Source organism: Caloenas nicobarica, chromosome 6, assembly GCF_036013445.1.
Source record: "Caloenas nicobarica isolate bCalNic1 chromosome 6, bCalNic1.hap1, whole genome shotgun sequence".
Classification (NCBI taxonomy): domain Eukaryota; kingdom Metazoa; phylum Chordata; class Aves; order Columbiformes; family Columbidae; genus Caloenas; species Caloenas nicobarica.
The window spans coordinates 36,775,971-36,793,149 of record NC_088250.1 but is presented as its reverse complement, the minus strand read 5'-3'; the positions used below and the strand labels follow the sequence as shown (position 1 = coordinate 36,793,149).

At 35.8% G+C, this 17,179-nt stretch overlaps 1 protein-coding gene across 1 annotated transcript in view; it reads left to right on the top strand.

Annotated features, from left to right (window-relative positions):
• LRP1B (LDL receptor related protein 1B) overlaps positions 1-17,179 on the top strand; it is a 527,248-nt gene that overhangs the window by 495,031 nt on the left and 15,038 nt on the right. The window contains exons 84-87 of the mRNA XM_065638136.1: positions 4,319-4,480; positions 8,900-9,074; positions 9,674-9,778; positions 11,787-11,900. Of these exons, the coding sequence (XP_065494208.1) occupies positions 4,319-4,480; positions 8,900-9,074; positions 9,674-9,778; positions 11,787-11,900 (556 nt within the window). The remainder of the gene's footprint in view (positions 1-4,318; positions 4,481-8,899; positions 9,075-9,673; positions 9,779-11,786; positions 11,901-17,179) is intronic.

The following is a 17,179-nucleotide window of genomic DNA, read 5'->3' as shown; positions in this document are numbered from 1 at the left end:
TGCTCATGTCCTACTACCAAAAAGAACTTCATATGTCCTAGGGTCACCATAAAATACTGTCCTTTAACTTACTAAGTTCTGTGCAAAACATTTGAAAAATTGAGGTGAGAATTTTATAAGATCACTTCAAGTTCTATCAGGTTTAGAATTAAGACCAAAAAAAAAAAAAGAGACAGGCTACAGAGAGAATCTTCAGAAAAGTATGACTTTGGAGTACATCATTTCCACAGGGATTTTTCGTTATAATTTTTGTTACAGTTTTATGTATTTTACTAGACGCCCTTCAATGTATTCTCTGAAATTAATTTCTTTAGAATTGTCATTTAGAGTTATTCTACATACAAAATACTCTCCTCCATATGAGGAGTATATGCATCATGTCTCCCCTTGCATATTAATACAGTGACAAATTCCGTAACCAAGAATTAGATTAGAGATAGTGAACAGCAAAGTGCATCCACATTTATTGTAAATCACTGAGAATGGAGAAATCCCAGTTAATAAAGACGTGCGTCATGCTCTCAAGATACTATTAGTGTGGTTTTGAAACTGGATCATTTACAGATGAGATGCTGAGAATGTGCTGCCACATTGTCCTCCTTGCCACTTTTGACAACATTTTTCAACACAGGTAATCAAAACAGGAGTATTTTGATGCGATTATTACGTTACGGAAGAGACTAAATAAGAAAACAGGTAAAAGGTAGGATGCTGATCTGCAATAGGCAGAGGAAAACGAGCCAGTATTCTCATACGGTAAATCCATTTGAGGACTGCACTGAAGAGGGAAGAGCTCAAAACAGGGAAATGATTTTGTGTTTTCTTTCAGCAATTTTTTTTGGTTCATTTTTGCATCAAATACACAGAAAGATGGTTAGCTGAATTTGAAGCAATTTTTAGCATTCCATAATCCACTTTCCTTATTCATATTTTCTACACTGTAAAGTGAACGTTTCTGTGGTGGTGAAGATCTGGAAATGAGAGATGATTTTGCTTCTGTGTCTGTACAGCTCTAATCCTGAAACTTCATGACCAGTGTAAATGCAGAACTTTTCTGTGCTGGAGATACCTTGCAATGTTTGTTAGTCAGGATATGTGACATCTTGGCTAACATGACTATTTCATTTGCAAACATAAATCTGTATTCCGATTCTATGATACGAAACATTTTGGCATTGTTTGGCATTGTTTAATACTGCAGTTTTATGAAACTGTTCTTGGAACCATTTTGCATCAGGAATAATTTATGAAATAAGGCAGATTAAAATGTCATTATTAGTATTATTTTAGTTGCCAGTAGTCTGTGTATAAATAGGCAATGAACTATTAACATTCCTGGAAGTCATGTTAAATTGAGTGACAAAAATGGAGTTTAGGCTATTTGGAATTAAATTTTCATATAACTGTCAGCGGTTTGGCATATTTATAAGCCTACATTAGCAAAGAATAGAATAATCTTTTCTACAAACTAAGAAAATATCGTTGCCCCATCATTTTAAAAAGTAGAGAAATATTAATAATAAAAAATTTATTTCGGGCCTCTAGATCTATGTTCTATCACTATTTTATTTTCCTATTTATTGAAATGCTGATTCAGATGAAGGATTATGTGAAACCCCCTGGCTTAGGGGGATAAATTTAAATATAAGTGTATACATGGGGAAAAACAAGAAGAGTCTGTGCTAACATCTAAGTTCAACAACTTTGATTTAATGTTTAGATCACAGGGGACAGATACGAATAACCAGGCTGATGCATATTAAACTAGTTGGAGCTATTTTTAAGTCAATGGTTTTGTTCCTGCTGTACTCATTAGAGGAAGAGACTAACTGATCTCATGGTCTTTAGGATGATTTGCAAAACACTTTAATTTAGCACAGCTTAAAATAGAAAAATGCAGAAAATAATTATGCGAAGGGTTTCGAGTAAGAAGTAAGTGAAGGAAAAAGAATAAATAAATTGTTCTACATGAATCAGAGAGAGTAGAAAAAATGAGGGTGCTTCACTTGCACTGAAAAATTCTCCAACGAATATGATATTAAAGGATTGTGTGGTATTAAAACAAAGGCAGACCAGAAGAGTTTAGAGTTGTGGGATTTATGGAATATTTAGTTTAATCTACATTACTTCAGTGAGACAGCCAACTAAATAGAGAATAAATTTTAAAAAGGTAAGAAGGTTTCCACATTTCAGAGTTTTAGATGCAGCCATGGTAAAAGACATCAGAAGGCAAATGTGAAAGTAGTTGTGGATGCGTGCGCCAGACATGATATTAAAATGAGGAAACAATGAGACAAAAGACAGCAAGGAAGGGACCTGGTCATAATGCATCAGGAAATCAGGCAGCAGATAGGATTTTTGGTAGATCAGTACGAAGGTGAGAGATATTAATGTGGAAAAGTAACCCTTAAATGTTATTTCATTTGACTACTTAGGATATTGATAGGATATTAAAACATACCCTTCTATAACTTTTCAACCAAGTCAGGCCTAAGTCAAGCAGAGCTTCTCTTGTGTGCTCGTTAACCCACCCATCCATGAAGTAGGATTGTTTATGTGTTAGTAGTTTTTTTCTGCCTTACGCCGTGATGTGAAGTTTTTCAAGTGTAAATGCAGGGGTAATTGGAGTTTCTCATTATTAATGTATTCCCTGACTTTCTCTGATCTCTTTCGGATTCCATAGTCATATCATTATTGTGTTTGGGGTATCACTAATAAAATCTAATAGGCAGATTTTCCTGTTTATGCCTGCAATTCCATTCCAAAGGAATTCTGCATTCCACATACAGTACACTATGTAGTTAACCTGCTAATCTGAATGACTTTAACACTTAACCTGTAGCCCTATTCTGTCACCCGCAAAGACTGGATACGAAGGAAATGTGCACTTATTTTTCAACAGCCCATTAGTTGCCTGCCTTTTCCACATTTGCTATAGCCAATGATATTTATGTTCCCATTCAAGACCAAACATTTTGGTTCTCAAATCTTAATTCGTAGACTTTTACCATTTATGTAAAGCACACGTGTTACTGTTTTGGTTTTCTGTCTTCCTACTCACGAGGCATTCCTTTTGTTGTGCGCAATTCCTATTTACTCTTTAACTATTACTAGCCCTTGTGTGGTCCTTACTCAGAGATAACGGTATTTCTGTGACTTTACTCAAAGGGTGAGTCTTTGCCTTATAATTCAAATTAAGACCATCCTGTCTGTCCCTTTGAATGAAAATGAAGCAAAGGAGCGTGGATGAAAAATAAAGTTAGTAAGAGATAAACAAGAATGAGAATAGAGTATTAGGAAGTGAGAAGGGAGTGGGTAGTTGGACACATCAGGTCATTTACTTGAAGAGAAGATTACAAATGAGATATAAAAGCAAAGTCAGGAGATGGAAAAACATTTATAGGATCTAGAGGTTTATTTTAAAGAAGATAAGCCTTAAGAAAAAAGTCAGGGAAAAGTGGAAGATTTTAATAAAACAGTGGAATTATAACAAAGCTATAACTCCTTTAGACATGAGATTTAGATAAGGAAAAAAAAGGGAAAATTACAATAGGGAAGAAGCATAGGAGGAAAATGCGTCAGGTTTTAAACACTATTTTTAAACTGTTTAAAAAAAAGATACATCCTAGGAGTTCATTTTGTGCAAGTGTTCATCCCATAGGTGTTCACTACTTTTCCAATATTGAATATTGACCTTACAGTCATCTTTGGTTTGATGCAAGACAGCAAGTTCTATATTATTTATTAGATGAGAGGGGTAGGATAACGAAACAGGCACAGACATTTGTGTTTTAGTAAAGATTGTTATGTAAACTTGGCTATTAGTACATTAAATATTTCTATATTCATCTGATTATATGTAAAGGTTTGTAGATTTGAGAATAATGGAGTGTATTCAGAAGAGGCATGGGTGTTGATTATACAAACATTTTTCCTCTGCAACTGGAGGAACCCAGCCTGGCAGGATGATTTGAAGAGCTTAGTCATATCTTAAATTCCTACTTTAGACCGTCTTTAAAAAGAATTTCCAAATAGTCCGTGACCATACGTGCACAAGTGTCAAATGCATAGGTGCAGTTTTTGCAGTGTCCGTATCTCCTGACTTGCTTTTTAAAAAGTTCTGAGTTCAAGCAGTGTTTGCAAGGGTGTGTTTTATTAGTGTCTAGAGAAACGTAGTTGGGCTCATATATTAAAACTTGCTACCGTTATGGTAAATGTATCTATCTTTGAAGTGCTAATTATCGTTTTAATGTTTGTTTATTTTTATCATAAAATAGTTTGTTGGTTTTTTGGGGTTTTTTTTTCTGTTTCTAAATAGGGAGGCCAACCTGCAACTGTGCGCTGGGTTTTACAGGACCAAACTGCAATCAGACCGTCTGCCGTCATTTCTGCCAAAACGGAGGGACCTGCAGTGTCACTGCTGGGAATCAACCCTTTTGCAACTGCTTGGCCGAGTATACGGGAGACAGGTGTCAGTATTGTAAGTAATCTTCACACCCTCTTAAATCTGGATTGATAAATCTCCTAAATCTGGTTTTACAATAGAAGTTCTACGAAATGGAAGTTTGACATGATTTGAGTGATTTTTCTTCAACACATGTTACTAAATTTAGCTCCACAAATATTCATACTGCTAAGGGAGTGGAATTTGATGTATTCAAGGGATCTTTGAACATATTACTGCAGTATCCACCTATGTGTTTAGGTGAAGAAAGATCTTTCTTAGGAGTTAGTTATTTTAGTATTTTCATGAGTTAATGTGTACAACGCAGCTGTAAAAGGCAGCTGACTTAATCAGTAGAAATGAGATACTTGCGTTAATAGTTTCTAGTCCATCTTCTCATATATGTTGTCTCATGCTAATGGAATATCTAAACATAGTGAATTGACGTAGTTGATTAAATTAATTCCCTGGTATCTCGTATCTTTGCACACCAACACGTGTCTTGAACTTCTACCTTACCTTTCGGTTATATTTCTAACCGCAGTAAGTGGTGTTTTGACAACTGCCTTGAGTTTCACACCTCTACATACCTTCATCTTGCTCAGTCTAAGATCACCTTGAGAGTGGTTTCTGCCCTCTCCTGGTATTGAAAATCAGGATTTCTAAGTATATACTCTTCTTTCAATCTCAGGACTTAGGTTGTCCATAGTTTTTCATTCCACTGATCCATCAGTCTGTTTTCCGAAGATTTCCATTTTTTTTTACTTCTTTTACAGAGGAGAGGGGAAAGAGCATTATCAAGCAATAGGCCTTCTGTTCTTACTCCATTTATCTTTCTTTTCTCTCCATGCTTTCTCTTAGCATGGATCACTATTATCTGTTTTCCAGTGACTCAAGACATTTAAATGTAATCTTGAATTTCTTCTTTTGGTCACTCATTTCAAAATTATAGTTTATCTTCATGTCTCTTCAAACTGATGACTAACTAGCAACCCTAACAAAAAGCTGTGTATTTTTCTGAGGTCAGAATTATTTTTTTAATCTCCTTTTTTATTTCCTTTTTTTTCTACTGCTTTGCTTTGCCTGTAAAAGAGAGGACTGTCATAGTGCTTGTTGTAGACAAGCTTAATATAGAGCATTAAATGTGAAAGCCATCATCTCTTTTGTACATAATTCAGTGAATTTGCTGAAGAAGGCTAGATTTAAATAAAATGGAAAGGAAATTAGCTGTTTTAAAGGTCTGGTTCAGAATTGTCTACAAGATACAAAAAGTATGTCGTTTTAGTGAGAGCTCTGTCAAACAAGGGAAGGGTTAGTGTGCATCTATCTTAAATAGGATTTATACTGAAGTAAACTGAATGTATTTCCAGTTGGGAGACTATGAAATAAATTGAAACCTTTGAATGGAAAACCAGCAGTAATTGTGATTCTCTCCCACTTGGTATTAAACAAACTGCATGGATCCAAAAATAACTATCTGCAAACACAACTGGGTATTTGAAAACAGTATAGTACATAAATCATGCACAGACAGACACACAGATTAAGAAAAAATATTTACTTGAGGCTTACCCAAAACCAAACAAATTGTTTCTAGTTGAATGGTTCTGCAAACATTTTTTTTTTTTTTAAGAATTAATTTAAATGTAAATTTAGGGCTACTTTTTAAACAGCGCTCATTATCAGATTTGGATTGTCTGCTGACACTGGAAAAATGCCACAATAGAGAGACTCAAACACATATAAAATACAAAATCAAATTAAGCTTTTGTTTATTTAAACCTTAATTAAAATTAAAAAGTCTGCAATCTTTTAGAGTATTTTTTGTGGCCAATAACCGTTCTGTGAAATTATACAAATTCGCAGTTAATAGTGTGTATATAAAGTCACATCTGTGAATTTTTTTTTTGCTTTATTCACATACATGTATGATTTTTTGCTTTATTAATTGCATTCACTTTGTATGCGTGTTGGGATAGATTAATAGAGCGTTATTGCAAAGATTGGTTGCCTCTAAAATATTTTTATCAGTCTTTCTATGATGTGATTGAAACTAGTTCATATGCAAAGGATGATACATGAATGAGCATAGATATTTTACTCATGCTCCCAAGATGAAAATATTATTAGTAGTTTTTATGGCAGGGAGAAGACATTTACTTGCAGTATTGCCAGATTGAAAAGACCTTATTTTCCTCATACTTATCATCTCCAATTACCCAGTGCAGAGTTTCTCCTGTGATTAATTCACATAAGGACTAATAACTAAAATGTGTACTCCGTGTCAAGGCACTGCCACTGCTGAAATAAATTTAAGTGAATGAATTTACATAGAATTCCACTAGTATTGTGCATGTTATTATATACGCATGTATTTGAATATAACTCCCTATTTTAAATTCCTGAAATACGACATATAGACTAGTTAAAGTTCATTTCTGGTATCATTTAAGGCCCAAACAACCTAAAAAATAGAAAACGTTTTCATGCAGTTACAATCATTCAAAGTGGTTGTAGTGATCTCACAAGCTGCTACTTTCCCTGAAACTGAAATTCCTTTCTTTAGCAGAAAGGAAAAAAAAAAAAGGATATTTTTGTGTCATTTCAGCCCAAATGTACAAATGTAGCATACGCATTTTAGATATAGCAGAAGATTAAAGGTGTTTGTGACTACAATCAATACTAAAAACCAATAATTGTTTAAGAATATGAGCTTCCTATGCCTAAGTGTTGGGTTGAGTTTGTTTTGTGTTGCTTTGGGTTTTTTTGTCCTAATGTACGTGGAAATATTTCCCCCTTGCAATGCTTTTTTCATAAAACATCTCTCAATATTATCTTTCCAACTAAGGCAGGTTTTGTTCAAAAAACAGCCCCCTTGCTGCAAATTCCCATTCTGTACCTTGAACTGGGGAATGGCAAACAATGAACTACTTCATTTAGTGTCTTTAAGCCTCTCTGGTTGCTCAGTAGTGATTCCACAAGCACATGAGTCTATAGCCTGCATAGAACTAACTCCTCCAACAGTCCAGCAAAACTGAGCACCATAAGTAAAATGTTTCCCATCCCACAAATCATCCATCTTGAGTACAGTCAGTAAAATATATCAATTTTAGTAGTCTCCAATTTGCTGCTTGCAACGTGCCCCCAGTCAAACACCAGCCCCCAGTCAAACACCAGGAATGTGAACCAGAGTTCACATTCCAGGCTCAAGGCTGAAGTTGCCAGGTGGCTTTGTGGCAGAATTAGGTTATGGTTGGACTCAGTGATCTTAAGGGTCTCTTCCAACCAAAATGATTCTATGATTTGGCCAAAGTTCTGCTCTCTAGTGAACAATTTGATAATCCCTTACTCCCAGCTGCTACTGACTCACCCTCAGCCATATCCTGACCTTCAAAGGATTTGAATTTATTAGTTTTGACAGAAAGGTAATGTTTAATTAATATGGAACAGGTTACCTCTAAGCTAATACAGATGCATAGTTCACAATTGATTCCTGTAGAGGAATCATATATCACTTACTTCGTCTGTCCATCAAGAACGCTGCCAAAAGCTCAACGCAACATGTTCACTGCATAGAACTGGAGAAGGTATTAGAAACAGGAAGAAATAGAGACTTTGAATGATCTGGACCCATTAAGGAGCTTAAATGATGACTTAAAAAGAAAAAAAGTTGTCACTACCGTGTAAATAAAAATGAACCTAAATGTTAAGATACCAGTATATTGCAGCTCTGGAAGCTCCTTCAGCCAGTTAACTTGAGGTTTTTTTAAAGGGATATGGAAAAAATGAGACAGTTCCTGGTGCTTCTAAAGAGTTAAAGAATTAACTACTTGAAATTTTAGTCCTACTGACATTTAAGCAGTTAAATAAGATAATGGGGTCTTGCACAGTCTATAAAGATAAGCATGTATGTAGTTTTTTGTAGAACTTATGGATTATATCTTTATATATTGTTATTAAAACTTCATGAAATTTTAATATGTGGATGAAGGAAAAATAAAACTTAATTACTTCAAAATACTGTTTCCATTTCAGTTTAGCATAATGCTGTTAATGCTAATGTGAATATATCAAAAGATTTTTATTCAAGCAATTTCCCATTAAATACATTAACATTACTCTGCTTTTCTCATCAGTAGTCTTTATATTATGTGGAATGATGCCATAAATGGTCAGACATCTACAAGGAAAAAAAAAAAGAAGCTCTTTATGAGTTTATTCTTCTATTTCACTTCTCAAGACTATATCATTAATAAGTTATCAAGACTATATCATTAATAAGTTATGTGTGTGCTTATGGGGTAGTCTTGATTCTTGTAGTTACCAGTGAGCCACCAGCTTCATTTATCATTTTGTTTTTATTAGAGTACCTTTTAAAACAGAGAAAAGCAAGGTATTATTTTTATGTGATACTCCGTGATGTATTTTAGTAATCAGCTTTCCTGTTGCTTGCAGATGTTTGCCACCATTATTGTGTGAATTCTGAATCATGTATTATTTCTGACGATGGAAGTGTAGAATGTGTCTGTCCAGTACAATTTGAAGGGCCAAAATGTGAAGTGGACAAGTGTATCAGATGTCATGGGGGACAGTGCATAATAAACAAGGACAGTAATGACATAGTATGCAAGTAAGTGTGTGTGGGGGGGGTGACTGTGTTCAAAATCATATATTTAATAGCAATTGTATTGCATTATCCTTTAAATCTCTTACACGGTGATCAGGACCTGAACCGGTCGCATCAGAAGAATTCCTTTGCATGTCTCCTGCCTTTTAAAATCAACTCTTGGAGCACTCCTCACTGGGGGAAGCACAATGTAGCAGGAGACTGAATGGGTCTTCACTTGGAAAAATTAGAATATTTAATGAAGTTAACAGTCGAGTTTTACCACTACTGAAATTTGTTCCTTCTGCAGTATCCATGACAGTGATAGAGAGATATTGTCTACTAATAAAAAAAGCATATGTAGTAAGATGTGCTGCTATATTGCCAAGTGATTATTTTGTATAATAATAGGTTATTTTAATAAAAGGAAAGATTAAAAATATTTTGTGTAATAAGCTCACTGCCTGTGCTGGCTTTTCAAAGTGGAAACCTGGAATTCTTGTTATCAGTAGATCGTATACAGATCATAAAATCAGTATTTTAATATATAGATAATTATAAGGGAATTCACCAGATTTAATAAAATACCGATTGCTATTTGTGTTTTTTTTTAACCATGACAGTTGCACTAATGGAAAGATTGCCTCTACCTGTCAGTTATGTGATGGATACTGTTACAATGGTGGTACCTGTCAACTGGACCCAGAGACAAATATACCTGTCTGTCTGTGAGTATCCTGCACTGTTTAGATCACTAAAATAACTGTGTGCCAACAAATAATTAAAATATTTTGCATGTGTCTGTATTTTTGCTCTCTCTAGGATGTACAATGCGCTGGTCGTGGTTGTAACTTAGAGGATTTTTCTAAGTATTTCTGTAACACAATACTTTGTCTACCTTTTTGCAATATGTGTATTGAAAGATGTAACTAAGATACATATTGTGAATGTATATCTATACAAAGATGTATTTTTTGAGACTTCTAATAATTGCAGGCCAGATCGAAAGCCCGTTTAGGCATTTTTCTGGAATGGATTCCAGACGTACAGGTTGGTTGCCTGCCCTGCTTCTCAAAGAGGGTTTAAGGCTTTTCTCCTAGAAAGATGGTCGGAGTCGAAGGTGCTACAGTCCTGTAAGGAACCTGATGGCTAGATAGGAGGAATAGTGCCAGTATTTATTTCCTTTATGGGTCTGAGGATATGCTCATGTATCTCTTGTTTCTGCCCTAACCTTCACACTGCCCACAGTAGCTTGGCTGTTCTGTGTTGAGATCACTCTCTCCCTCCTGCACCATTGTTGAGGGGATGCTTTTCTTCAGCCCAGACACCAGATACCAAAGGAAATGTGATTCTGTAGTCTAGACAGTGAAGTACTCTTTAAAGAGGCAGACAAACCTACATTTCTAGTCCTTTCTTGAGAGCTATGGTGTATCTTCTTTTTCACCTGCTAAATATAAAATACAGAAATAGTCATTGTAGCAAGAAATTAATTTCTTTCCTGCTCTCAGTTACACTGAGCTGCTTAGTCATACTCCGGGTTGGTTTTTTTTAGTTTTGCCTAATAAATGATCTGATCTTTTCTGCACTGCAGAAAAGTTCTTTCTGGATAGTCTTCCGCTTCTCAGGGCAATCTGGAGGTCAGAGCATCCTCCAGGAACATATGAGGTGTTGGCAGAGAGAATTGGACTTGAGTGGCTCATTTCCAGGGTGACATAAGTAAGTTATTTTCCACAGGATTCTGGCATTGCAACTTTGTAAATAACAATACAACCGTCCCTTCATTTTGTTTCTGTGTATGAGTTAGATATCTTAAAAGAGAGTGCCTGTTGTACTCAGGCTCTCAAGGAAGTTACACAGAGCAATGCCTGGATTTTGCAGTCTGACCGGTGTAAGAGACGGACCAGCTGTTCCTCCCTGTGAGAGCTCGAGCACTTCTGGACGTGCAAACGGGCAAAGCTGTAGTTGTTTTGCTATGGAAAAGGAGTTGTCAATAGATGTTTGCAGCTTTGGGGTTAGAGACAGTGGAATGCAGTTCTGTACTGTAGTCCTTATTCGGCTGGAAGTGCTTTAGGTACCTATGTCACTTTTCCATCCAGCCCTTTTTACGTGTTCTTTGTACCCCCTTAAATGTGTTTAGCTGTGGACTGGAGAGACTCATAAATCTCAGCTGTAATATGTAAGGCCCAAATATGATGACTAAGTCTGGTGATTCACACCCAGAATGGCTATTTTGGAAGCTTGTGATTTTTCCTTCCTTTTTCCTTCTAAAAATGGCTTATTCTTTTTCAAATTCATATGGAACACCATAGCATCTCAAGGAAAAAACAGATTTCGTACCTTAATTTGTGTATGGATTTACAATGCATAAATACTGCGGCATACACCAATGCTCTTAACAATGCTAAGAAAATAGTCACAAGAATTTTTAAGGCCATTGCAATCTGGATCAATCAACACAGAAGTATAGTATATTTGACAACAATACTTCATGAAGAATGCTAGATTCCTGAACCCATCAGTTAATATAGGCCCGGGTGTTTGATCAATGCCAATGAGCAAACTTTTCAGTATAGTCAGATTGGACCTTCCATGAAAAAAAGAGTATTAATTTTGTTCTCTGTGGGTGTGTGCCTGTGTACGTGTGTGTGTCTTGCCATCATTCTATGTAATGCGTTTAAAATCTGCTCAGCAAAAGGCAGAATATTTACATAGGTCTATTTTACTGAAATTCTGCAGATGCTCTGTGGGGTTTAAAAGTCAGCGCTGTGACCAGAAAGTGAACCCTTGTGATTACTACTGTCAGAATGAGGGAATTTGCACTTTAACCGCGTTTAATGAACCGAGATGCAAGTAGGTTTAACCTTCCACTTAATGCTGCACATTCTGTGACATCATTTCAGGCCACAGTTCATTGGTTCAAGTCATGCACATTCACATACATTTCACAATATCTACCTAATCTGGGGGCTCGTTTCTATAATACACACTTACCCTTTGATAGTTGCACTGATGAGTATATTTAAACATACTGTTGAAGTATCTGTATCACTGGAGGAAGAAATTAAAACTTTATTTTTAGTAAGTGACTTGAAGATACTGAAAATGCCGCTTGGCTATTATTGTCTACGTTTTGAGATATTTTGCCAAGTTAATCCTACACAGCATAAAGTTTAGCAAACAGTGGTGTTGCACATGTTCTGTAGTCCAAATGTGACTTCCTATTTCTTATCTGTACAGGGAAAGGAGTAGAAGAGCTATTCAGGTAGCACTGCAGGAGTTAGGCTTGTATTCTTAAGTCCAATTGTTAACTTTCTAGAAATAATGTTGTAAAATAGAAACTGTCAAACAAAAAGATGTGAGCTACATCATAATTTTTATTTCTTCTTTGATTAAAAAACATAGATAAAATAGATACATTTGAAGGCTGTATTTTCTCTAAAAGATTTTAGGTCTGTTTCTTAAAGAGGAAGTTTTAATCTTCATCGGGGAAAGAAACAACCTTAGTCTTTGAAAATGCTGTAAGGCAGACATACAGAGACATGTAAAATACCAGTCAGATGAACTCAACAGTTGTGATGCACAAGTCAGAAGTGAAATCATGAGCCAAAGACCTAGGCTTGGGATAAAATATGAAACTCGAACACCTTTAATCTTATCTCATCTAAATGCGTGGTTTATGAAAACATAAAATGTTGTGGGGATGTGGTGTGGTTGTCTGGTGGGTAGCAATGACAGTGACTAGGTATGGTGAATAATCTAATTTTTTAAAAAAATGTGATCACAATTCCTTTGTCAGCATTCTCAAGCAAGGAAACTATGACTTAAGCTATCCTAAATCCGTTGGAAACTGGATTAGTGGTCTGACTACTGCTTCTTAAACTTTGAAGAGTATGGAGTGGGTCTGGTGATCAGCATTTGAACGGGACACGGTTGTTTGGAAGAGTTTGTATCTCCCTGTATCATAGTTGGGTTTTCAGAATAATGCAGCCCTAAGAACAACATGTTGCTGGCTTTAAGGTCATGTATTGCAAGTAGCTTTCATCTTTTTTTCTCTAAGATGCTCTCAAGAAGCTAACAGTGCAAAATTTCTTGTGAAACATTCTAGCAGGTAAAATAGTCTAAAAATACAGCATTAAGAGTCACTTCTGATTTACATGCTCTTTTCACAATTCTTAAGACTGAGTTAAACAATTAAACTGTAAAGGTTTGGTTTTTGTTGTTTGTTTTGTTATGTTTTTAATTTCTTTAATGACGGATTTTTACAGAAAAACAGGTTAAAAAATTGTGTGGTGTTTTTTAATTATAAAATTTTGTAGCTGATACGGGTTAATTTCTGTTTCCATTGGAGTCAAAACCAATATATGCTGACAGTAGGATTTCAGCAAAGTTGATTGAATTAGGAATATTCTCAGTAGCGTTGATATTTATTTTTGTAGCATTGCCTGTTCTCATGATCTTTTGGTCTAGTTTAACCATATTTACTGTCAAAATGAGAGAAAATATTAAAACCAAGGATTTTAAATCATGTTTGAATCTCTTACTTAGCCTTTGAATCGATAACATGAATTTCAGCTTCTCAGAGCTTCTGTGTGAGGCCAAATGCCAACAATGGCAAGAATTCATGTTACCAAAAAAAGGTATTGTAGGATCTACAGGCCCATAGATCCTTTCTTCATCCTTCTCTAACTGCGTAATTGGAAGAAATGTGGAGATGGATTGCTAGAAGAGGAGCTATGCTGAAAAGCTGTGCCGCCAAACATTTCTTCCAGACAGATGAAGATACTTTCTTCCTTCAGCTACATTTGAAGCTCCTGCCGAGGACATGCATTGGTCAAAGTTTGGACTCGCCTGTAGAAATCCAAGGAAAAGTGTTCGTTTCTAGGACAAAGTGAGACTCTTCCTTTCTTTCTGAAAGAGATAATTACAGAAAAGTGGAAAACAAAGGCTTAAAGAAGACAGAACAAAAAGGAAAAGCTGGACTTGTGCAGAAGTGGTGTTAATGTTAGTCTCCATTTTCTTCCTTCCAAAAAGTGAAATGCTGATACCCAAAGGACTATTATGTTGATGAAAGCTGTGGTTTCTCCCTTTGAGAAGGTTGTCTTCCACAGAAAATGAGAGGAAGGATTTGCAACATTTTGAACATAGCGATTAACTTATTTTATTTACTCTTACTGTGACAGTATTCCTAAGATTGCTTTTATTAGGCAGTTGTACTATACAGTAGAATGAATAATCCTACCTCAAATACAAAGAAAAGCACGAAAGCACATCAATAATATAATGTCTTTTAGCAGAACTGAACTGTCCTCTTGCTTTCACCTTGCAAGGGTTATTTATATATAGTTGTGTGTGTATATAGTGTGACATATTGTCAGATGGAAAAGGGGAAACATGGAAGAAAAAAGGTGGTAGAGAAAGATTAAATTCAAGTTTTTCTTCAGTGTGAGGAAGAGTATCAGAAGAACAGGTAATCAGAAGAAGAGGAAGTTTAAACGAAAGTACATAATTCACTTTTTCACATTCAGACTATAAACATAGATGGAACTGATGTTCCTGTTGTTTCTTCAGACCGATTGTTGGGTTAGTACGGCCACCATTGTCTGTGTCCAGGGATTGTTAGAATCTTCTAAATTATTTCTTTCTTTACAAAGCCAAGGTGGCTTAGAAGAAAGGGAAGAGAAGCAAACAGAAGTTGTTTGATGGAGTTGAAGACGGTGATAGAGAGGAAAAAGCGTAACTCCATGTGTCTCAATTCTCCTCACCAACCTCAGTTCAAGGTCCAGTTGTTCCCAGTATCTGGTGTTTATTTGACGCCACATTAGTTCTTAACTGGAGCTTCTTTATAATTTTACCAACCTGATACTGGCAAGCAGAAGACATGAGGGAGGAACGAAGTAATCCCGTCCTTCACGAGAGTCATTGTGTCGGGGAACAGGAGTCTCAAAGATTTTCTCTCCAAGTCCTGCTCTGTTGTTAGGGGAAGTGGTTTATCCCTCCAAACTGCACGTCTGGCCACGCTGTCTGACATCTGTCCCTGGTCTCTGAGAGACACTTACCTAAGGGCTAATGTTTTTATTAACCAGTCTCCAATTCATGGGTGGGTGATTTTTAGGAGAAACAGCTAATGGCTGGGTTTATTGTCATTCAGCAGGAACTCCTCTCTCTCTCACAGCCAGATCAGTTGAGAACACAAACTTTATCTATAATCAAGCCCTTAGTATCGTTCAATAAAGACAACTGAGAATAAGATCTATCTGTTCTAAAGGGCAATCCTAAAGCTGTAATTATACAGAGGAACTATAAACTTGGAAGAACGTACTCTCCCTTTACCAGCCTGGGCTGTTAGGGTACATTTTTATTTCATCTTCCTATCTCAAGTTTTTTTAAAACTTGAATGCACTAAATATTAGGTGTGCACTGGAAACAGAAGTTGTGCTTTTCACCTGACGAGTTTAGGAAGAAATTAAGGCCTCATTGTGGCTGCATATAAGCCACCAAAAAAAGAAGGTTTTGTGAACTTGGTCTCCAGTTTCAATGAATGCTCTGTCAGGTTCTAAAAGATGCAGAATATACTGTGATTTCTCTTCGGAGATCCGAATTATTAATTCTTAAAATTATTTTAGGCATATAAAGAACATTCCCACCCCCATTATTGTCCTTGCTAAATAAAAAAGGCTTTGAGAGAATTTACTATCGGAATGGTAACACTTGATGTAATGACCTTTCTGCAAAATGTACCACTGAGGGTGTCTTTTAAAGAAGTGTTATCTTACATATAGTTACTGTCTTTTTCATATTCACGTGCTAAGTTTTTTAAGGATATCTTCAGTACTACTCACTAATGGTTGGGGTGGGGGTGGGTGACGTGTGTAACGCTAGAAGCAAATGAGATATGTCTGAATTGCTCCAGTAACTTCAAAAATCCACTGACAACAGAATTAACAGGAAATCAGATTCACATGGGAAATAATCTATTTATTTCATAAACTGTCAGTTCCATCTGTTCTAACCGTCTGTTTCAATAATTACCTTTATTTACCTTTCTGTTTCTTGCTCACTAGTTATCTAACTGTATATACATTCATGCAAGAGAAGCAAGGTTTAGAAGATTATATCTTGTATGATGACAATGAAGAGTTGGAAAAAATTAAAAATTTCAAGTGCACAAGATCATCATTGGTTGTTACATAGGCAGTGCTCTATCAATTTCTTTAGTACAGAATATTAGTCTCTCACACCTTTTCTATCTTCGCTGTAGCTATATGTTGCTATAATTCCATCTTTTTATTTGTATTACTATTATTATTTGCATCTGCACAGAGATGTGGTCTATTTGTATAATTATTATTAGCATCTGCAAATAAATGTGATCAAATCATAACCTCCTCATTCCAGGCATTATAGAAATATAATGAAGGATAGTTTCTATATAAAAGGGTTATAGTCAAAACTGGTAGAAATAAATCATATTGATCCTTATTTAAAGCCAACTAAATTTAAAGAGACTTTAAATGCTTTAATGAGCTTTTGAGCAATGCTGCGTGACTGTGGCTGAGGACTTTAAGGTGAAACATGTAAGATTATACTATGCTGGCTAATTAAGAGGATAGTAATTGATTCCCTCTTCGGTTACTTTTTGAATAGAGGTGTGTGCAATTCTATGTGTCTATGGTTTTAAGCCTCTCTTTCCTGGGAATCATCAGAAACAGAGAGAGAAATTCAGAGGACAATGTGCAGCATTAAATTAGTTCCCTGTGGCTAGATGTGTTGACTGTTCAGGGGGCTTCAGGTTGTGCGTGTTGTATTTCTACATGAGAAATACTAGAAATAATACATTAGACTAATATGTTGAAGACAATAGTGAACAAACGGGGAGAGAACAAGTTGTGAATTTTCTTATAAGTGGTAACAAGAAGTTTGAATTTGGAAGTGGAGACATGGATCAATTAGAAAAAAATAATTCCTGCAGGAGTGAAATAAAAAAGAGAGATGTTCCTGCCAGCTTTATTTCCCATCGGTTGGAAAGAGACACCGTGTGTGTCTCCATGTGTGTGCACACGTGTGCGTGTGTTTGTGTTATGGAAATTGGAAAGAAGAGAGTGCGTTCTTCTTGATGGCGGAACTTCCTT